Source organism: Hyla sarda, chromosome 4 (assembly GCF_029499605.1).
Source record: "Hyla sarda isolate aHylSar1 chromosome 4, aHylSar1.hap1, whole genome shotgun sequence".
In the NCBI taxonomy this organism is placed as follows: Eukaryota; Metazoa; Chordata; class Amphibia; order Anura; family Hylidae; genus Hyla; species Hyla sarda.
In genome coordinates, this window is record NC_079192.1 from 121185229 (window position 1) to 121209456 (window position 24228).

Genomic DNA, 24228 nt, shown 5'->3' on the forward strand with positions numbered 1-24228 from the left:
AGTGGGTCCATAAGGCCCATTCACACAACAAAATGTGTGACCGGAAAATTTCCAGACGGACTCTCTGTGGGCAGCAGACATGAGGAGAACAAGCCAGCACTAGGACCGCTCGGACATGTGCTGTCTCCATAGACCGCAGTGCACTTCAGCACTGAACATGAGTCTGGAATTTTCAGCAGAATCCCATTAAAAACAATGGGAGGCTGCTGCACTGGAATATCCATGCTGAATTTTTCTGCTGAATTTCGCTCGGAAATTAAGCTGTGTGAAGGGGCCCTAACACAGAAGAGGCACACATATATCCATTATCATTTTCTGTGTAGGTTACATTTTTAGTTGTGGTGTAAAAATACAGTGGTCCCTCAAGTTACAATATTAATTGGTTCCAGGATGACCATTGTATGTTGAAACCATTGTATGTTGAGACCATAACTCTATGGAAACCTGGTAATTGGTTCTGAAGCCCCAAAATGTCATCTGAAAAAAAGGAAAGAGTGAGGATTAAAGAAAAATAAGTAGATAACTAATAGAGATAAAGCAAATCCTTACATATAAAAGTAAGAAATAGCTGCTGGGAGCTGTAAATCACTGTCTATGTCAGTGTTTCCCAACCAGGGTGCCTCCAGCTATTGCAAAACTACAACTCCCAGCAGGCCCGGACAGCCGTTGGCTGTCCAGGCATGCTGGGAGTTGTAGTTTTGCAACAGCTGGAGGCACCCTGGTTGGGAAACAATGGTTTATGTAGAGAACAGGAGCTTCTTCAGGGTCCTATACAGTACACACAGTGTCCCAAAGGGAGCCGCCCTTACTTGGTGTCCAAAGGAGCAGCTGACCCTGGCACAGGTAAGGAGTAGTACAGAACTTGTAGTTCCTCCCTGTACTGTAGGGGGCGCTACCAGACACCAGTCAGTGCATACACTTCAGTAATATGGGTGATTTACCAGTAAAATGCCCATTCTGATTGGTCAGTTCCTCCAGTTGTGACAGGTATCACAGATCTGGACTGTCCGTAGCATTGTATGTTGAGTCTGGTTTCAAGTTACAATGGTCCAGAAAAGACCATTGTATGTTGAAACTATTGTATGTTGAGACCATTGTAAGTTGAGGGATCACTGTACTGATGCAAAATACTAAAGAAAATTCTTCTGTGTGAAAAGCAACCTACGACTTATGTTTGCCTAGAAACCAGGTGTATTTTGTTAGCATTATTTTGCAGTCAGAAATTTCCAGGTAAAAAATATATATATATATATATAAAAGTTCCCAGATGTTTTGTAATAACATTTTTTACTTTCACTTGCAGATATGTGTGACAGGGAATCTGCTGGTTCAGTGCCTGTCACAGCATGCGCTGCCCCATCCACCATGTGCGTGACAGCCAGCCCGCTTTACAGCATGATATGATGGGGAAGGTCACCCCGTTCAGTTTATTCCCAAAACTTCTATTCAAATGAAATGCATAAACATGCCTAAAATTTGCAATAATAACATGTCTCTGGAACAAATAATGTGTTTGTGTTTAATCAAGGAACAAACATTACAGTAAACAGAAAGACTTAAAAACGACCAAATGTGTTCTAAGCAACTAAGAGTGGATTCACACGAGACAGAAATTCAAAATCTGTTTTCTTTGGTAATAAAAATTAGGGATTTTTGCAAGTTTAAGATGAATGGCACAAGAGCATAGATTTCTGCAGGAACATCTGTCACTTTTGAATCTACTGGATTCAAAGCTTCACTGTAAAGTGTAAAATGGCGTAAAATGTGCGGACTGTTCGCCTGGAAAACACAGTTGGACATTCTACACATTTGAATAATCCGGTGGGCGCTAGAACCACTCGGATAAGCACCATCCCATAGACGCATCAAGTTGCATTTTTCTCTATGATGTCTAAGAAGGAGATTTATCAAGCTCTGTAGTAGATTTTTTTTTGCGTAAAAAAGTGCGACTTTTATATACACGCTGCGACTTTTTGATTTTTGCTCATTCCAAAGCACATTTCTAAATTTCTGCTCACGAAGTAATTATTATTTTTTTTTTACTTTGCAGTCTTCATGTATTTATCAAATGCAATAGTCACTATTTATGAAGAAAAAAAGTTGCATCTCCATTTAAAAGTCGCATATGTATTCCAGGTCCAACCTGGCTTACAGAAAGTGTATACGTCTGCAGAAAAGGACATTAACACCCACTTTAACCACTGTTCTTGTTCTGCATCATGAAACAAAGCTACTACATTAATGTTAATGTTAATTATAGAAAAAATGAATGATATAACCAGTGCTGTGGAGTGGGAGTCGAGGAGTCGGACTAAATTTTGGGTACCTGGAGTCGGAGTCGGCAAACAATGCAACGACTCCGACTTCTACTAAATTTAGATTGGAATAAAAAAAAAAGCAAGTTTAAATGGTCCAATTCACAAAAAGTTATAATTAATAACTTCTCTACTGTAAGAATAAAGACCAATGCATGCAGTGCCTCACGTAACTGCAAAACGAACACATTAAGTGACCGTGAAGAAGCATGCTTTTCATGTGCTTCACTATTAGGCGCGGCAATACTTATACTTTCCATAGTGTTGTGTTCTGCTGTTACAGGGAACCCATGGGTAACCTAGCCTCTCACTGCTAAGGGATTAAGTAAATATGTTTTTTGCAGGACTAGAGACACTTGTATAAGGGAAGGGAATGGAGGGTCAATAGTTAAAGCTGAAGCTTTAAACCATTGGAAAAACTGCTGCCATTCAGCTAAGGCTATAAAAACTTGTAAACTCCGATTGTTAGCTTAAACTTTAACCATGACTATGGGATTCTACTAGGGAAATCATGTTTTATAATAAATTCCCCTTCCTGGATCCTCCCACTGCCCTATCTTCAGCAGCAGATCAGCACACAAAAAGGAGAAGGCAGCAGCTTCTGCCCAACTACCTCTCTCTGCTTGAAGAGCTTAGAAGAACTTGGTGGAACAGCTTCTTGGAATCAACTGTAAGTGTTTATAAATACATTCGCATATTAATACAGAGAAGTAGGAGTCAGGCAGTCGGAGTGGGAAGTACAAAAAACTGCGGAGTCGGAACATTTATCTACCAACTCCACAGCCCTGGATATAACCAATAACTATTAATTTTAAGGTTGAAAATACACACTGCACACCTTGTTAATTTCATGATGCGTACATGCTGGCGTACCCAAAACATTTTAAAATTAATGTTGTGTTAAAATAGAATAAGGCACAACATAATTGTGTAAGAATTTTTTTAAGAGTTTTTTTTAATGTTTTTGTGGCTTCACTATTGTTTATGTGCCTGTTGGTGCTGCACTGTCTTCCTTCATGATGTAAACTCCAGCCTCAGCGCAGCGACGTAAGACTCCGCCCACCAACATCACAAAATGCGGGCTCAAAATTAAACAAAATAGCCTCCAGAGTACGGATATTCATGGTGCGGCATAGTTTGCTTTTAATATTTTTAAATTTCTGAGGAGGGTGGATGGGTTGTTGCGGTATAGTTGGAGTGCAGCTATTTAGTGCCAGGCAGGCCAGGCAGGGTTCCACCCGATGCAGTACACCCCCCCCCCCTCCCCGTCACTCTCTAGCAACGCTACTGGTAATAAAGGGTAGATAAAGAACTTCGGCTATTGACATAAGGGAAAACTTTTCTGCTTTAAAAAATGCTTTTGTAAGTGGGTTTTCCGGGTTTTGCTTACGTGCGATTTATTTATCAAGGTCGTGGGACTATATGATAAATGGGTTGCATGTAAGCAACAGTAAGTAAAAAAAAATTGTCATACATACGTATGAAAAGAATGATAAATGATAGTGTTCAGAACCCAGGATCTGAGCAATCATAAGTGAGGACTCTTACATGTGGTGAGCGGGACATAGTTTATTTTACTCTATATATGTTTTCCTCCCAGCATGGCCTGTGTCTCTCCACGTTATAGCTGAAAATTGTGCAAGCTCACAACTTTAGACTTACGCTTTGAACTTTTTCAACAGCCCTTTTTAAATTGAGTCAATCTTGCGGCAATATGCATGGGAGCCTTCACAATTGGTTACTATTAGTGGAAAAACTTAGTTTTGAGTATTCCCAGTATTAAGGATTACAGGATCAATTAAAACATTGGTAGTTAACAGGAAAGATGAAATGACCATGATGCTCAAATGAGGATTAAAGACCTTTCATTTTAGAGACTGCAAAGTGCTTCACTACCTAATCCCACCAATCCGAGCTTCTGATATATGACCCTTCATAGAGGACTTTCAGCTTTCCTGATGTAACGTGTTGTTTTTTTTATTTATTTTTTTACTAAATACTTAGATATTGTAGAGCATCTTTTCTGAGAACTCTGTGTTGTGCAATTCCTCTGTTATTCGTCATGGAAATGTATCAATAAATTGACAAATGATTGTTACCAACGCGTGTCCGCACATCGTCCTTCAGCTGCTGACAGCAAACAGAGTGGTAAACGTTATTTTATTACAAAAGCAATGATATGTTACTGCTTTCCTCAGGGTCATTTACCCTAATCGCTAATATTAGGGCACTTCTGTATGATGCAATATATGTACACATAATAATAATAATAATAAAATACATATTTTTATTATAGACTAGGAACACAAGTCTTTTCTATACTTCGTACATTGTGTCCTTGCCTTTTATGATTAATAAGAGCTTTGCCCAGCAGGAAGCCTGAAATAAATATTTCCTGATAGGAGGTGAAAGTATCTAATTAAAAACTGAACTGATGTGGGGTTTATCATTTCCCAGTCCAGATAATGATCCTGCTGTTGGTTTATTAGGTTTACAGAGTATTAATGATGGTGGAAATGTATTCTGCACATTTCATATTTATCCTTACAAACTGATGTATGGACAGAGACAGAGAAAGAGAGACAGATTATTATTATTGAAATAATTGACATTATTGTGGCCCCTGACATGTCAAAAAGACATAGCCTGGGGTGTCCTGTGCCCTTGGGCTGCAATGCCTCTCCACTTTAAAGCACCACCAGCTCCCTCTTTGTTAGACAAGCAGGACTCATGTAACAGGTATCCAAATGAATGGCTGTCTATATATTGTATAGATGCACCAAGCAGACATTTTCTTGCTCACAAAAAAGGGGTCAGCAGAAGAGGACACCCTATATGATACGCATATGCATGTTGTAACATACTTACCTTACCCCACTCCAGCAGCGATCCCAGTCTCTGTAGCTATGGCTACCAGCTCCACTGTCCGCCAATCAGGCTTGGAGCCAATCTCCCACTCTTCCTGACTGCGTCAGATTTAAACAGGCTCTGTTCCACCAAAATGTCTGACACTTACGAGGATGCGGCTTATACTGCTTTCAGCAGCCAGAAACATATTATCTAGAACCTGGACATCAAAATCAGCACCTAACCTAAGTAGACCACATTTACAGATTGGAGGAATTAGCAGCATGGGAACACTGTTCACAAACCAATTTTAGGAATATATGGCTCCCTTGGATAATTTTTATTTTTTTAAAGAAAATGTTAACAATTTTTTTTAAAGAAATTAGCATTTTCTATTTCTGGGTAACCCTATTCACTTACATTCAAACTTACTTTTTCTTCTTTGCTGCCACCTGTAATGAATAGCATTACTGTAATTTACCTGATTTCTATATTTATAGATTTTTTTTTACATATTTATTTAGTACCTGTAAAATATACATTGATGTATGTAAGGGGGCATTAAAGCGCATTTTCTTATTAGGTTCTCCAAAGGAAAACCTTTTCAAATTAACTGGTGTCAGAAAGTTATGCAGAATTGTAAAATACTTCTTTTTAAAAATCGTAATCCTTCCAGTACTTATTAGCTGCTTTATACTACAGAGAAAGTTGTGTACTTCTTACCGGTCTGACCACAGCGCTCTCCGCTGACCCCTCTGTCCGTGTCAGGAACTGTCCAGAGCAGGAACAAATGCCCATAGCAAACCTCTCCTGCTCTGGACAGTTCCTGACATGGACAGAGGTGTCAGCAGAGAGCACTGTGGTCAGACTAGTAAGAACTACACAACTTCCTCTGGAGCATACAGCATCTGATAAGTACTAAAAGGCTTAAGATTTTTAAAGGGGTGGAAACCTTTTTTTTTTTCTTTCTTCAAATTAACTGGTTCCAGAAAGTTTTGTTAAAGCAGGATTGTAAATTACTGCTATTAGAAAACCTTAAGTCTTCCAGTGCTTATCAGCTGCTGTATGCTCCAGAGGAAGTTGAGTAGTTATTTTCAGTCTTACCACAGTGCTCTCTGCTGACACCTATGTCCATGTCAGGAACTGTCCGGAGCAGGAGAGGTTTGCTGTGGGAATTGCTCCTACTTCGGACAGTTCCTGACATGGACAGAGGTGTCAGCAGAGAGCACTGTGGTCAGACTGAAAAGAACAACTGAACTTCCTCTGTAGTATACAGCAGCTTATAAGCACTAGAAGGATTAAATTTTTTAAATAGAAGTAATTTACAAATCTGTTTAACTTTCAAGTTGATTTAAAAAAAAAAAAAAAAAATAGTTTTCCACCGGAGTACCCCTGTAATCGTGTTTCTATCTGCAGACCATGGCATTACCCCTTTAAATAGAAGTAATTTACAAATCTATTTAATTTTCGGGTACCAGTTGATTTGAAAACACCTTTCCCACTTCAGCCCTTTGGCGTACCCCTTTAAAGAATGACATGTAGTGTTTCTGACAGAAGCTAATAACATGATTGTTTAGTATAATTCCCCTAAAATTTTATCTCTACCACCTTCAATTTTCTATTTGGCTGTCATGAAACCCATACCGGAACAATAACGGTATTTGCCAGTTGTAATGATGGCAGAAACATGCTTGGCAAAAGTTGATTGATAAGATTGTTATTGTCTTGATGACGTCTTCCATGACTTGCTACGCAGCAGAAGCCATTGTGTGTTTCAAGTTCTATGTGAATGTTCAGCTGGACACAGTGTGGTCACCAAATGATACTCAATATAAAGAGAGACATCAGAGGGTAGAAGCTGTTATTTACTCTAAGCTCCAGGTAACTCTCTCCTTCCCCTTTCTCTTGTAGATTGTAAACCCTTGTTGACAGGGTCTCAGGATAGAGGGAGCCACTTAATGGGTAAAACCCCGTTTCAAATACAGTGACCCCCCCGACCTACGATGGCCCCGACCGACGATCATTTCAACATACGATGGCCTCTCAGAGGCCATCGCATGTTGAAGGCAGCATCAACATACGATGCTTTTGTATGTCGGGGCCATCGCATAAACGGCTATCCGGCAGCGCAGACTGCTTCAGCTGCCACCGGATAGCCGTTTACGGTGCCCCGTGTGGTCCGCTGATGATCACTTACCTGTCCTCGGGGCTCTGGTGCGTCCTCTTCGGGATCCCCTGCATCATCGGCGCTCTCCATCGTCGTCATCACGTCGCTGCGCACGCTGTCCCGTCATCCAATAGGAGCGGCGTGCGTAGCGACGTGATGGTGGCGACGGAGAGCGAGGATCCCGGGGAAGCAGAGCGTCGGGGACACCCTGGGGACGCGGCGACAGTGATAGAAGGCGACATCCAGGGCAGCGGTGACGAGCGGTGACGGTCCGGAGCGGCGGGGACATGTGAGTATAACCTCCAATACCAGTGGTCTTCAACCTGCGGACCTCCAGATATTGCAAAACTACAACTCCCAGCATGCCCGGACAGCCGTTGGCTGTCCGGGCATGCTGGGAATTGTAGTTTTGCAACATCTGGAGGTCCGCAGGTTGTAGACCACTGTCCTATACTTTACATTGCACGGATCCCTCAACATACGATGGCTTCAACAAACGATGGTCCATTTGGAACGGATTACCATCGTATGTTGAGGGACCACTGTATAATACAATACAATTGTTACACATCCGCACCGTTTATCTGGTGTAGGATTCTATTGTGGCACTTGTAGTCCGCTGCAGGCATCCCCCATTGTATATATTTTTATGCTGGGGATCGCCCCTAGCAACGGACTACAAGGGCAGGATCTGCTCCCCCAGTATAAATGCACAACCGCATTTGGGGTTGAGCACATCCAGCCATTTGAGACCACGTCTTTTGTTGTTTGGACCACTGTATATCCATGTCCTCAGGATACACACATATATGAATATTATTGCAATGCAGGAAATCATCAATCATCATTCTTTATAGTACATTAAAAGGCTCTTCAATAGTGTATGTGATGTGGGGGACTTTCACTGTGAGAAAATCACTAATGTGAACACTAACAAGGCACTATCAATGTGAGGAGAGCACTAAGGGGACAATATTTCTGGGTGTGGGCCTTTGGGGACACTATCAATGTGGGGAGAGCACTAAGGGGACAATATTTCTGGGTGTGGGCCTTTGGGGACACTATCAATGTGAGGAGAGCACTAAGGGGACAATATTTCTGTGTGTGGGCCTTTGGGGACACTATCAATGTGAGGAGAGCACTAAGGGGACAATATTTCTGGGTGTGGGCTTTTGGGGACACTATCAATGTTAGGAGAGCACTAAGGGGACAATATTTATGTGTGTGGGCCTTTGGGGACACTATCAATGTGGGGAGAGCACTAAGGGGACAATATTTCTGGGTGTGGGCCTTTGGGGACACTATCAATGTGAGGAGAGCACTAAGGGGACAATATTTCTGTGTGTGGGCCTTTTGGGACACTATCAATGTGAGGAGAGCACTAAGGGGACAATATTTCTGGGTGTGGGCTTTTGGGGACACTATCAATGTGAGGAGAGCACTAAGGGGACAATATTTCTGTGTGTGGGCCTTTGGGGACACTATCAATGTGAGGAGAGCACTAAGGGGACAATATTTCTGGGTGTGGGCTTTTGGGGACACTATCAATGTGAGGAGAGCACTAAGGGGACAATATTTCTGTGTGTGGGCCTTTGGGGACACTATCAATGTGAGGAGAGCACTAAGGGGACAATATTTATGTGTGTGGGCCTTTGGGGACACTATCAATGTGGGGAGAGCACTAAGGGGACAATATTTCTGGGTGTGGGCCTTTGGGGACACTATCAATGTGAGGAGAGCACTAAGGGGACAATATTTCTGTGTGTGGGCCTTTGGGGACACTATCAATGTGAGGAGAGCACTAAGGGGACAATATTTCTGGGTGTGGGCTTTTGGGGACACTATCAATGTGAGGAGAGCACTAAGGGGACAATATTTCTGTGTGTGGGCCTTTGGGGACACTATCAATGTGAGGAGAGCACTAAGGGGACAATATTTCTGGGTGTGGGCTTTTGGGGACACTATCAATGTGAGGAGAGCACTAAGGGGACAATATTTCTAGGTGTGGGCTTTTGGGGACACTATCAATGTGAGGAGAGCACTAAGGGGACAATATTTCTAGGTGTGGGCTTTTGGGGACACTATCAATGTGAGGAGAGCACTAAGGGGACAATATTTCTAGGTGTGGGCTTTTGGGGACACTATCAATGTGAGGAGAGCACTAAGGGGACAATATTTCTAGGTGTGGGCTTTTGGGGACACTATCAATGTGAGGAGAGCACTAAGGGGACAATATTTCTAGGTGTGGGCCTTTGGGGACACTATCAATGTGAGGAGAGCACTAAGGGGACAATATTTCTGGGTGTGGGCTTTTGGGGACACTATCAATGTGAGGAGAGCACTAAGGGGACAATATTTCTGTGTGTGGGCCTTTGGGGACACTATCAATGTGAGGAGAGCACTGAGGGGACAATATTTCTGTGTGTGGGCCTTTGGGGACACTATCAATGTGAGGAGAGCACTAAGGGGACAATATTTCTGTGTGTGGGCTTTTGGGGACACTATCAATGTGAGGAGAGCACTAAGGGGACAATATTTCTGGGTGTGGGCCTTTGGGGACACTATCAATGTGAGGAGAGCACTAAGGGGACAATATTTCTGTGTGTGGGCCTTTGGGGACACTATCAATGTGTAAGGGCAGTAAAGAGGTGTCAGACTGCATCTTTTGTATGTCAATAATAGAACAATAGATTAATAAAGAAATTCCATTAATTATAACTTGCCCTTCCTCTTGTTCGTAAGGTAGCCTTCGGATATATATGTATATAAGACACCTACCTGTCTGGAAATGGTGGCAGTGTACCCAATATAGGGAGGTTAGAAATAAATCGAATCCTTTGTGGGAGGTTGTGGGAGAAAAGGATTGAGTATGTTGGATTTTAACATGTCTGATGTTGTTTTTCCAGCAACAACTCCAAGTTGAGTTTACATGTTTTTGGGGTTGTCGGGAATAATAGTTGTTTGCAGAAATGCATATATAGTTGTATAAAATCATTTTTGTAATTGGGTTGTATTAAACATTTTAAACCATTATGGGAAGGTGAGACTGAGCAATACCATAGCTGCACAGCCTCTTTGCATTAAAGTGCAGAATTATCCTTTATTCTTCAAATGGGTACTCCCAGCACTCTGAACATGAACATTTAGAATGCCGGGGTGCTGGCCAGGAGATCGCGGGGGGGTCACAGCAGCCAGACCCCCCACGATCATATATCTTATCCCCTATCTATTGGAAAAGGGATAAAATGTTCAGGGGTGGAGTACCCCTTTAAACCAGTTTAGTCTAGAACCTTACATTTCCACATAACCTATAATGGAATTCTACGTTTATAGATGGGGGTCCTATGTTAAGGTTCCTCATCTCATGGTCAGAGTGGAGAAACATTACAAAAAATGTCTCTTTCCGAAGGACCTGTCTTGTCCTGTTTTAAAAGACAAATTGTTGATTTGAATGGGCATTGTGTAATGCCTAGTTTTCTTTATGGTGGCACTACAGGGAAACTGAACACTTAGGTTGGGTTCAAACTACGTGATTTCCAAGCAAAATTCCGTTTTAAAATTTTGCTTGGAAATTCCAGTGCAGCACTGCTGTCAATGGGGTTTCAGCTGCACAGTGCACACTGCAGAATTTCTGCTGCAGAAATTCATTCCCTGAAAGTATGATCATTGTTCATTCTTTCTGTATAATCTAAATAGAATATATTGCTGTCTATGGAGATGCCAATGTCCACATGGCCCTAGTGCCGCTCGTCCTCTAAATATTTCCATCCGGAGACTGTAGTATGGAACTAGCCTTATTACTGGGTTTCCCCACAGTTCACTCCTATGGGTCCTAGCAGTGGAACACTTTGTGATCAGCTTATTGTTAATGGGTAATTATCCTTTCAACAAACTTCTGACTTGTTTTGATCCGTGAAGGTTTGGGTGCTGAGACCCTACCCACCAATCACTAAAAAAATGACAGAAGGGTGGGGGGATTTATCATTGTTGTCTTTGGAAAGTGTGTTTTGAGGTCATTTATTTTTGCTTTGGTTTTACTTACATGCCACATAATTGCTTACCTTAAAGGGGTACTCCGCCCCTGGCATCTTATCACCTATCCAAAGGATAGGGGATAAGATGTTAGATCGCCGCGGTCCCGCTGCTGGGGACCCTGGGGATCGCCGCTGCGGCACCCCGCCATCATTACTGCACAGAGCGAGTTCGCTCTGTGCGTAATGACGGGCGATACAGGGGCCGGAGCAGCGTGACGTCATGACTCCGCCCCTCATGACATCACTGTCTGTCCCGTTAATGCAAGTCTATGGCAGGGGGCGTGACGACCGCCGTGCCCCCTCCCATAGACTTGTATTGACGGGGGCGGGCCGTGACGTCACGAGGGGCGGAGCCGTGACGTAACGATGCTCCGGCCCCTGTATTGCCCGTCATTATGTGCAGAGCGATCTCGCTCTGTGCTGTAATGATAGCGCAGTGCCGCAGCGGCGATCCCGGGGCTCCCCAGCAGCGGGACCCCGGCGATCTGACATCTTATCCCCTATCCTTTGGATAGGGGATAAGATGTCTAGGGGTGGAGTACCCCTTTAAGGCTGTGTCCGCTAGTTAGTGCTTAGCCCTGCTTGGCTCTACTTCAAAAGCTGAGCCAGTTGTGTGCAGATTTATAGAAAGTCTCATAGACTTGCATTACTTTCTGAGGAGAGCTGAGCAAAAAGGAACAGGGTCAGTGCTCAGCTCAGTGCTTCTGCTCATTTGTTTTAGTAACTAGTGGGGTCACTGAGACCCCCACTGATCTAATATTCTAACATGTCCCTATGACACCAAAATAGTAAAAGTGCAAGTGGAGAACACCTTTAAATATAAACTTTCTGGTCATGTGATCTTTTTGTCTCTTTACATTTTAGAAAAAAATCTGAAACAATTAAAAAGTTAATTGCGTTTTAACACCAGGATAAAACATTGCCCTGCCACGGATGTGATTGTGAAAACAAATGCCTGAGCTGTACATTTGGTTAATGAGAGTATTATATGTGCAGCTTGTACAGAGCTGGTAACTTTCCATTAACTTCACAATCATCTAGAAGTGAAAAGCTTTACAGGCTCCATTTGAAGCCCAGTATCCTTAATATTTATATGAAAGAAATCCAAAGCCGGCCAGACACATAAAGTTTATTATACTACTATTTATGCAGAGCTGGGATCATTAATCCAATCCAAACAGCTGGTGACATGTTGAAACAAAAAAGAAGAGTCAATTCCTCAAACTGAAGAAGGGGCATTGTAAAGAATATATGTTAGGATTTGCTTACTATGGACAGTCCCTTTTTATGGACTTTATATTATTAGGGTCACGCTATGATAGGTCAGAAAATAATGATCTCTATATATTGCCTCTAACTATAAGAAGCAATGTAAAAACTCACCTACTCAAAAAGAAGCCTACAATTTAGGAACAGTTTGTACCCTTTCTTACTGTCTCCCTTCCCTTTCTCATGTAGACGGTAAGCCCTTGTGGACAGGGTCCTCTCTTTTTCTGGACCAGCCTGTCATTCATTACGTTAATGTCAGTAGTGTAGATAGCATGAGGAGAGGTAGAAGGGGCAACTTAAATCATGGGCCCACTCATTGAACACAAGGGGTGTGACATGGATACCGTATTTTTCGCCTTATAAGATGCAGTTTTTCGTCCCCAAAACTGGAGGGGAAAAGTTAGTGCGTCTTATAAGGCGGATACACACCTATCACGGCGGTCCCTGCGGCCATCAACGGCCGGGACCCGCAGCTAATAAAGGACATCACCGATCGCGGTGATACCCTGTATTAACCCTTCAGACGCGGCGATCAAAGCTGACTGCCGCGTCTGAAGCGAAAATAACACTAGCCCGGCTGTTCAGTCAGGCTGTTTTGGACCGCCGCGGTGAAATCGAGGCGTCCCGAATAGCTTACAGGACATCGGGATGGACCTTACCTGCCTCCTCGGTGTCTGCTCCGTGCCGGGATCCCCTGCATGGCCGGCGCTCTCCTTCATTGCCATCATGTCGTGCATAGCGACGTCATGGCGGCGTCGGAGAGCAAGGATACCGGGCAGCAGAGATGTTCCGGAGCGACGGGGACACTCCGGGGACGCGGCGACAGCGATGGAGGGCGACATCCAGGGCAGCAGTGGTGAGCCATTGGCACTTCAATTCAGCCTGTGTCAGTGGGGATTATTGAGTATGTTTATTTTGTATTTGATGTTATAAGGGCATGGTGACAAGCTCTGCAGAGCGCTCTGTAATATGTTAGTGCTATATGAGTAAAGGAATTATTATCCTTATGGGAGTAAGCAGCAGGTACAATATTGGGGGAAGCAGCAGGATGAAACTGTTATGGGATGGCAGGATGGGAAGTTTGTGTAGAGGGTGGGAATAGGTAGACAAGTAGCCTAGAAGTCTCAAGGTGCACTAGGCTTCTGGAAAAGGGAAAGCAAATTTCTGAGAAAAGACAACCGCCGTAGTCATGTGTTGTACCGTAACTGTAAACACCTATATGGTCTGCGGAGTTCCTGTGTACAATTGATAAGGATGCATGTCTATGGTTGTGAATATGTGTTAAGCCCCTTTTATAAGAGTTGATTATTGGACAAACTAGTATTCCTAGGAACACTTATTCCTGATTATTGGCCCATGTTAAAGGCCCAGCAAATAGTTGATGAACGTGCAAACACTGGATTCGTCAGCCGATTGAATCTTTTGTGCAGCCATTTCAATTGACATTATTGGCAACACGTCTCCCTGTCTAAACAGGGGTTGTACAGCCTTAAATCCTTAAATACTCCCTAGGCTGTTGGCAGGAAATAAAATAAACCTCTATTTACCCCCCCCCCCCCCCCCCCCGTCGCTCTCCTGGTGCCTTCAATATCCCTGCCCATCCTCCAGTGCTGTTTACTTTCTGGTTGCCCGTGGTTGACACGTCAGACTGCTGCTTATCAAATAGCTGGCCGCAAAAATGTCCCGTCTCAGCTAGTGATTGTCTGAGTGGCAATGTGATGTATTGAGCCCCGGCACCAGGAAGAAGATCAGGGTTCAAAACATCACACTGGCTAATTGCTGATCAGCAGTCTGATGCGGTGACCACATGAACCAGGAAGACCATACCAGAAGACATGCAGCAATACCAGGGGGAGTTATACTGGGGGCACTGGGGGAGCTGCGGCAGGTTCGTAGAGATTTCTTTTTTTTAATGCCAGCAGGATGGGGAGTATTTAAAAAACCCTTTAAGCCTCTGTAAATGAGTGCCAATCTCGCTGATCATTGATCGTTATTGGGGTAGTGTCAGCATGTGTCAAAGGGCCCTTATGCTAATTGAGGCCCAATCAGGCCTCAAGTGTGTTTAGTACAGTACTCTGGAATAAATGGCACTTTATTAAAGTAAGAAATAATAAAACAATATACTCTATGCTAAAAAAAAAAAAAAAAAAAAGAGATTGATTTCTTTATAAAAATATAGTGTAAATGCCTTGATTGCTTTATTCAGTATTTTGCCTTTTTTGCTCAGTCACAATCTTTGTTTTACTTTAAAGGGCTATTCCAGGCAAAAACATCTTATCCCCTATCCAAAGGAGGGGATAAGGGGATAAGATGTCTGATAGCGGGGAATCCATTGCTGGGACTCCCCGCAATCTCCCTGCAACACCCGCATTCAATGCGGGTCTGCATCTCTAGTTTCGGAAACCTCTGGGTTTCCGGGACTGGAGACGTTACGTAATACCACGCCCCCTCCATTCATGTCTATGGGAGGGGGCGTGATGGCCGTCACGCCCCCTGCCATTGACATGAATGGAGGGGGTGTGGCGTGATGTCACGTCCCCAGTCCCGGAAACCCGGAGGTTTCCGAAACTGGAGATGCAGACCCGCATTGAATGAGGGTGCTGCAGGGAGATCGTGGGGGTCTCAGCAGCGGGCCCCCCGCTATCAGACATCTTATCCCCTATCCTTTGGATAGGGGATAAGATGTTTTTGCCCAGAATACCCCTTTAAGTTTTTTTTTTCTTTAATGCCTTCTTGAGGGGCCGATAGTTGGAATCATATAAAATAATTATCTCCTCTCCTAAGTGATTGCAGTCCAAAGAGTCTTTAAGATAGCTAGCTAATCCTTATTCTAGTCACAGAGACCCAGTGCTTATGAAGTTGGAAAAACACATTTTGGCAGCTGAATTTTAGATGATAATTTTTATGTTCTTTGATGTGTAAATAGTTTTTGCATTAACTGCTTTAAAAATGAACAAGTACAGCATAGTAGAAGAAAGAGCTGTCTCTTTTTTTGTGTAAGGGTTCACACGAGCAAATTCTGTTTCAAACTCGCAGCAGGTTGCCCGCTGTGAGTTTGAAAAGGGCGGGGTATCTCCAAACTTATACTGGGTATACCATTGCAATGTTTGCTACATACTGATAATAAAATCTTACAGGTCATACCATAGGTATTAGATGGGGACTCCTGGAGCTTATATGACAATAGACACTTATGACTTATGTTGGATACAAAGCAAAAAGGGAGCAAAACGAGAAGAAAATGCTGTAAAGGAAAGGCTATGTACAAACTCACAAGCAATTCTGTTTGCATCTTAAATGAGAAATAAGTAAACTATACAATGTATTGTTATAAAAATGTTCTACCATTGTGTTTCTGCAGCCTCTATGCAGACACTGTGTCTCCATGGTAACTGACAACATATAAACTCTGCAGTCTGATCCTGCAGTTTGACTACCTGTTATCTGTTCTTTACTCCATAGCCTACTAAGTGTATGTTAGCGTAAGGTAGGGGACAAATGGAAAAAAATATGACAGTAGGAATAGACTATTCCAGATATATTTGTTGTCTGTTACAATGGAAATGGATTACTCACATAGGATCTGTAGAAACAAATTAATAGTTACCTGTTACAAGTCTTTAGTAAATATACGCCCCTCATGCACTTCATAAATGGCATGTGGACTGGATAGTTCCACCATGTTGTTTAATAAAAGTGCCTGTTTCTCTGCCTGTCACCTAATTTCAGTATCACTAAAACAGAGGTGCTCTGTCAGATGCAGGAGATCAGGGGGCCCCACACAGGATTGAATTGTAAGATGGCCCCATGGAAAATGTGTCCTGGGGCCTTTACCGCTTACCCTCCTTCATGGATGTTTGGGGATCTTATCCATCTGGGAAAAGGTGGGGAATTGGTCATGCATTCACATGGAGCAGTTGAAAAGTCTAAGGGAGTAGTTGACTCGGTGGTCTTCATAACTTCGATAGACTATACACAGCTACCTCTCTAGACCACAATATACACAAGCACACTTGGCTTGACAATGTGTGCATGTTTGTAATGGTAAGAGGTGGGTTAGCCGTTGATAGACATCTCTGGTGGTGGCTTATCTCCCCAGAGAGTAAGAGGATCAGGAATGTTGAATGCTCACCTGACCTCTCTCACCTAGGGCCAACTGATAATTATGAACCTGTTTGGTGGTAAAATTATTCAAATGGTTTTTATATGGACAGATTACTGACTAGGAGATTAGTGTCTAATCGTGGGGGGTCTGACCTCTGGGATCTCCGGGATCTCCAAAAAAGGGCTCCGAATCTCCCAGCTGCATGGAGAATAGAGTTGGCCTGTGCTCCATGCATTCTCTATGGGAGCGCCAGAGATACTCAAGTGCAATGATTATTAAGGTTTCATTTCTCCAAAGATGTAATTTTCATATGACTTTGCTTACGCCCTGAGTCTCAGTGATGTAAAAGATATATATGCCAATATTTCAAAAAGATTGGATAAAATTTAGGGGTTGCACACATTTATCTAGTGAAACTAGTGAAATTTCTAATATTGAAGTGCTTTGTACTAATGGGCTTCTCATGTATTTCTTTCAACCAACCAATGGGAACCAAAAGAGAAATGTAGCTACTAGAAAAGGTGCCTAGTGGTGAGTTTTTAGGAGCTCGGCTCCCTTCAAAGGAACAAGTACTTTTAGTTTTTATTTACCATCACAAGGAAATGAAAGAAACACTTTCAGATGCTGCTAAATCTACCAGTACTAAACTACAGGAAGTGTGGAGGAAAGATGGAGGAGAATATCCATGCTGGTATACAGAAGCTGTATAAAGAATACCAAAATCTGGGTAAAGAGAAATCGAGAAACACAGATAAAGCAAATGTGAAACGGCAGATTTGGGATGGTGATTTTGTCGAGTTATTTAACATTGCAAAATGTGGGGACATGACAAGTGTATCACAAGAAGATAAAGAATTTTTTTTAGGTCACAAAGAAAAGATCGTTGTTTTTTGTGTAGTTCTTGCCACTTTTATATGATTTTTCCATTGTTCTATACACTTTTGTATATCTCTCTGTGCTGGTCATTATAATACTTTCTCTTACAAGTGATTTCTCTGGGTTTCCTCCAAGATCTGTCTTTCCCTGGATTCGATGTGTAGGCGCTTTTCCTGCTACCTGCACTTTCCTGTATGGTCATGTCAGTGCCTTATTTTTAATATTTCATTCTTTATTTTAAATGTCTGATATATGTTCAAGAAACTGAGTATTTTACACAATTGGTTCTTTTGTTGGTGTACATCTTTGGAGTGAACCAACTGTGGTATATTTATCATAGCTTGCTATTTGTTGGAGGTATAATATCATCAGCACCTGGTGATGAAGAGGCCGAGTTTTTGCCTCCAGCAACGAAAAAATGACGTTCAAGTCCTAGATGAAAACCTCTTGAACAGACATTCACATCTACTTGGGATGGAGAACAGCCATATGAACGCTCTAAAGGTGGTCAATGATACCACAGAAAGGGGAATTGCTCTGATAAAAAAGTTAAACGGATCGCTCAGGGACGAACAACAAAAAACATTCTTGTTGAGGGTAGTCGAGCATCACAGAAAACTCCATCAAGCGAACAAAAGAAGGGATTGGATCATTCAAAGTTGATTAATATAAGACATGTTTTGCCTATGATACTACCTATTAATCTTTGTGTCTAGTTTTAATATTATTTTAAGTTTGTGATTTCTAGTTTTCCCAATAAAAGTAAGTAACATTGAAAAATCGTGTTTGTTGCCTACTTTTACAAAACTGATCAAAGTGTGCAACCTCTAAATATTATCCAATCTTCTTGAAATTTGCCATATATATGTTTCACATCACTGAGACTCGGGGAGGAAGCAAAGTCTGCAAAAATGTAGCATTTAATTTTTTGCCTTACAAAATGAAACACCCTGACGCTCATGTATCTTCTGAGCTCCCTTGAGAATGCATGGAGCACATGCTGACCCAGTGCTTCGTGCAGCTTGGAGATTGGGACTGTGCCTGTGTATAGGCAGGAGGGCATCATAATGTCAGACGAACCCCACAAACTCCTGTATATAGCCATATTAACAGGTGATTTTTCTGATGATTTTAGAATTGCCAGTGTTGTACCTATCCATAAGAGGGGGTAATAGTTTAAGAAACTAGTGACTACCGGTCATTTTAGGAAATCCTGTATAAAATGAGAAAGGATAATGGGCCACCTAAAAATTATCAACGTGTTGGACCCAAAACAGCATGGCATTTTTGAAGACAGGTTCAAAATATTGAAACTTGTTTTTGCATTGTTCGCTAACTTTACTATATAAGGGATCAAAACAATGGAAATTGCAGTGTAAAATAATGCACTTTTGGGAAATAAATCATATTGGCAGTTCTGTGTTATACAAATACTCAGAAGAGAAGGATTTAGTGTTATGGATTTCTGACAGACTCAAAAATAAGTCAACAATGCACCCAGGCCATAGGGAAAGCAAGTCAAATGATTGGCTGCATAACTAGAGGTATAACCAGTAGGAAGAGGGAGATTGTAATCTCACTGTACAGTATAGCATTCTAGTGAGATCACAGTGAAATATTGTGTCCAGTTGTGGAGATGCCACCTACAGAAAAAGATATTGATAAAATAGAATGGATCCAAAGATGGCTGCCACAAAAAAGGTAGTAGGCCACAAGGATAAAACTTATCAGGAAAAACATAAAAGACAAAGAGCCCTGTAAGGCTGAGTTCACACCACGTTTTCTTAAATACGGTTCCCGTATACGGTTTGGAGGAGGGGGGCGGGGCTTAATGACGGCGCCCGCACTCAGCTGTATTTGGGAACCGTATTTAATGCAAGTCTATGAGCCGACCGGTCGGCTCATAGACTTGCATTAAATACGGTTCCCGAATACGGCTGAGTGCGGGCGCCGCGATTAAGCCCCGCCCCCTCCTCCAAACCGTATACGGGAACCGTATTTAAGAAAACGTGGTGTGAACCCAGCCTTACACAGGGCAATAATTGGCCAAACAGGGCTATATCACTTTGTGTAATAGGGCCAGTGATCATGGCTGATCGGGTCATTTTGTACCATAAAAAAAAATTGCTGCTGGCTGCACATCTTCCCGTGCGAAGGGACTGTGTAGCTGACAGCTGATTGCAGCTGAGAGCTGCATGGACGATCCAGCGATCAGTTGTATGGGCCTCCCCACCCGGTTCAAGAAGAAAGTGTTTGTGGTAGAGGGTGTAAGGCAGGGCAGAGGGAATTACCCTAGGGGCAGATGGCATTAACCCCTTGTATTCATGACGCCAGGGTGTGGTTTATCCACAATACCAAAGGGAAAAAAAAGAGACTGTGTGTGCAGCTCACAACCTGGGATTTTCGAGGTTAATGTGGATAAAAATCGGTCCCCACCAATCAAATAATGAAAAATCAAGTATGCAATTTTAACCACACCTCAAGAATATCACCCTACTGGGTACACAATGAATAAAAAATGAGACAGATGGTTTCTGAAAAAATGCTAATTTTAATAAAAAACAGAAATATCAATATAAAATAGTAGTTAAAAGATCAGAGCATTAGTAATAATAAACTGTCACTGGGCCCTAATGACAGATAGATGTTGAAGCAACAACCTAAAGAATTCTAGGATAGTCCATGGATATTGCTCCGAATTGGACTGTTAGTCCGGCAAAAAAATACAGTAGATGTTTCAAATGATGGCACAATTGTTAGAGTGGCATTAGATGGATTCGCTCACAGTTTGTATAGAATGAATGGAACAGTCTCACCCTGGCTGCTGGTTCCGCACTGCGGCGGGCCAATGGAAACAAGTGCTGTATTCTCTGCGATGTTCTCGGCGTGAATGCCTTGGCAGCTGGAGGGTTCCGGCAAGGAGCTCCCTCGTCAGCGGTCCGTGGTGTCAGCAAACACCGATGTCGGTAACGGACTCACACTAGAAACAGCAGACTTGTGGTAGGCTCAGTGAGCGAGATCAGTAGTTAGTGCAGCAGGTGGTTTTGGTTGCGAACTGCCGTGCCGGCTAAAGTTCAGATGTTGTTGGTAATTAAGGTAGTGCTAGTATATCGCTCTGTTCAGATTAAACGGCCTAGACACGTTTCAGGGTGCTCAAATTGACCCCTTTTTCAGTAGGCAAGTATAGATGGCTGCCACAAAAAAGGTAGTAGGCCACAAGGATAAAACTTTTCAGGAAAAACATAAAAGACAAAGAGCCCTATTACACAGGGCAATAATTGGCCAAACAGGGCTATATCACTTTGTGTAATAGGGCCAGTGATCATGGCTGATCGGGTCATTTTGTACCATAAAAAAAAAAAATTGCTGCTGGCTGCACATCTTCCCGTGCGAAGGGACTGTGTAGCTGACAGCTGATTGCAGCTAAGAGCTGCATGGACGATCCAGCGATCAATTGTATGGGCCTCCCCACCCGGTTCAAGAAGAAAGTGTTTGTGGTAGAGGGTGTAATGCAGGGCAGAGGGAATTACCCTAGGGGCAGATGGCATTAACCCCTTGTATTCATGATGCCAGGGTGGGGTTTATCCACAATACCACCCGAAGGTATACCGCCGGATCCTGGGCAAGTCACGGGGACAATAATGACTCCGACGCCAAATTACGGTCAATGGTAGCTTTACTGAGTGACAGATGGTACAGTCTATACAGTTCAGCCATGCCCACGGAGGTGACCAGTGACTTCAGAGACGTTAAGGGCTTGCTGGGACTTGCAGAAGATTTGGACAATTTTAGTGCAGGCCACTCTGACTTGACAATAGATGACTGTGACTGACTTGACTTGAGACTGACTAAGCTGTGACTGTAGCCTACTTGTACACTTGAAAGCTTGTTGCTGCAGGATGGACTTGAGGCCTCCTATGGACTCCAGACACACTCTAGGATTTGATTGCACTGGACCTCAGCAAAGACTTAACTGGAAATCAAGAGAGAGCATAAGAGAGAGAAAGCTAGCTCCACCCAGGGCTTATATAAGGGAGACTAGGAGGGGTTCCATAGATCACATGGTCACTGATACCTCAGGGGGTTACACTCACATGACAACTCACATGACAAATGGTGATCACATGTTAACATTTCTTAAAGCAATAACACTCTTATATACACTTTACTGTATAACACATGGCATAAAATATATATACATAAGGAGACAGGTGTCGGGGCCCAGGGGACACTACAGGGAGGCTGCCTGACAGGGAAGCAAGGGTACAGGGGTATAACTCCTGTACTGGTCCACCACAAACTCCCCCTCTTAAACACAGCCATCCTCGGCGCCCAGTCCTGGAGGGTGGATGATGGGAAGTGGCCACTGGGGCCTGGTGATGACAACAGTTCCTGGGGCATTATTGTAGAATGTCCTTCACAGGTCTGAATATGAGTAACAAAAACAAGGGAAAGGGCCATGTAGCACTTTGTGAAAATGTCCATACATGCTCCTTTGGGAATACATTTGTAAAAATAAGGGAATTTATAAACCTTGCAACTGCAGACTCAATACAATTAAGCATATTTAAACACATTTGGTGTGGATTGGGCTGCCGGAGGCTCTCTACCCAATGCCTTAGCTGCTGGGGCCCATTGGCACTATCTACTTCTCCCCAGAACTCTATACATGTTTTTATACAGCATACCACTTTTACCTTTATATACAGCAACTCTGTCACTATACGTGCCTTACTCATATCTCAAGGGAAGCCTCTGGCCAGTAGAACACCCTGAACATGTGGACAGGAAAAATGATTAGACATGTGTACATTAGACAATTGTGGACTGGTAATATAAATCCTGGCTCCAGTCCTAACTAGCTATTATACTGGGCTAGTTTATACACAATACACTTATTTACATGACATTAGCATTTGACTATGCTAGACTGACTGAAATAGATTACATACTATACTGACAACTTTATACATGGTACTACAACTTATTCTCTGTACCTGGCTGGTAATTGTCCCTGAGTTGACCTTTGGGATCTGCGCAGCACCACCTCTGGAGGATCTTGAACTCTTGGAGCTTCTGGAGCTGCAGCCGGCTCTTCTTCAGCAAAGTCAGGAGATGGTATTGATTCAGGACTTGCTGGACTCAGCATCACTGGCATTTGTGCTGGAGATGCTGAAGACATGGTCGTCACTCGGGAGACAGGTGTATAGGCCGGAGCCAACCGTGACAGGACTGGGACTGGCATGGTGACTAAGGTGGGTTGAACTAGTCCTGAGGTTGGAGACACACAGAAGATTGCCGGCTGGTTTGGAGGAAACATGGGGAAATCCATAGATGGGTGGATCCCCTCGCTAGGGACGTACTACCTCACAGGTCTGACATCTGGAGGAAATGGAGCGGGGAGCACAGGTAGATCTTCTTTGAGACAGAGCTTGATACGATTCCGGTGGATGACTTGTGGCTCATACACGGGTTTATGTACTTCGTATACATCAGATTCGGGATAAGGTATGGCCGTCAAAGTATAGGGCACTGTCTCCCAGATGGAGTCCAATATTAAAGAACTTCCGAAGCCAGACTTTTTTCACCCAATTGAAGTGGTTTGGCGGAGGTGTGACAGTTGTAATCTTCCTGTTGCCTCTCAAGGGAGGCCTGTGGAGAGTTGCCTGTGGAGAGTTGTTGATTGGGGCCTGGAGCCCAAATGTTCGGTCTTAAGGCAGTTGCCCATGTCACCCCATCATCAAGTAGAAAGGGGTATACCCCATAGAACAATGGACTGTGTTATAGATCTCCAGTAATTCAGGCATTAGTCAGGGACACTCTTCTTGTCTTGACACAGAGGATGCTCGCAGCATGTGGATGAAGACTTGATTGATGCGTTTACAGAGCCTGTTCCCTTGAGGGTGGTAGGCGCTGGTCCGGAGTTTCTTGCAGGCATGGAATTGGCATAGCTCTTGGAAGAGTTGGGCCTCGAAAGCCGTTCCACGGTCCGTTAGGACAGACTCCGGACACTCAAAAGTTTGTACCCATTTGAAGATGAACATCTGGCCCGCTTTCTTGGCTGTAAGATCTTTAATGGGCACTACGACAACCCATTTGGAGTAATGATCCACCATAGTGAGAGCATAAGTATAAATGGACCAGGTAGGAGACAGTTTGACATGGTCTAGTGTGCCCAACTGGTTGGGCCTTTCACTCTCGATAGAATGGAGGGGTGCTCTTGCATCCTTACACACATTTTTGGTGACGTTGCAGACTGCACACTCACTGCACCATTTCTCAATGTCACTCCGCATTTTGATCCAATAGAATCTTAGCCTGACAGTAGCTTCTGTCTTGTGGACTCCAAAGTGTCCCGACTGGTCATGGTATGCGTTGAGGACCATCATCACGCGTCTCTTCGGGGAACCAGAATCTGGGGAAGTTGATCACCAGAGACTGGATTCAAAGAATTTCGGTACAACATTCCTTTGTGCACAAACAGTCGTTTCCTCTGTCGTCACAGACATTTCAACATGTAATCACACCTTCACCAGAAGGTAGTCCAACAGATCCCAATAACTTGACTTTCGTCTTGAAGAGTCTTCCAGGTGTATAGGTCTTCTTTAACCTTCT

The 24228-nt window shown here is 43.2% G+C and overlaps 1 protein-coding gene across 2 annotated transcripts; it reads right to left on the reverse strand.

Annotated features, from left to right (window-relative positions):
- Positions 1-343: 343 nt before the first annotated feature.
- On the reverse strand, positions 344-23604 carry LOC130366895 (DNA-directed RNA polymerase II subunit RPB1-like). 2 transcript variants are annotated; one of them, XM_056569256.1, is made up of 2 exons: positions 22611-23604; positions 344-477 (listed from the first exon to the last, which is right to left on the reverse strand). In XM_056569256.1, exons 1-2 carry the CDS (start codon positions 22943-22945, stop codon positions 474-476), a joined length of 339 nt encoding a protein of 112 aa, XP_056425231.1. In that variant the 5' UTR covers positions 22946-23604; the 3' UTR covers positions 344-473. The 2 variants fall into 2 exon arrangements, with proteins under 2 accessions (XP_056425231.1, XP_056425230.1); XM_056569255.1 differs by lacking the exon at positions 344-477 and adding an exon at positions 21283-21586.
- Positions 23605-24228: the final 624 nt, after the last annotated feature.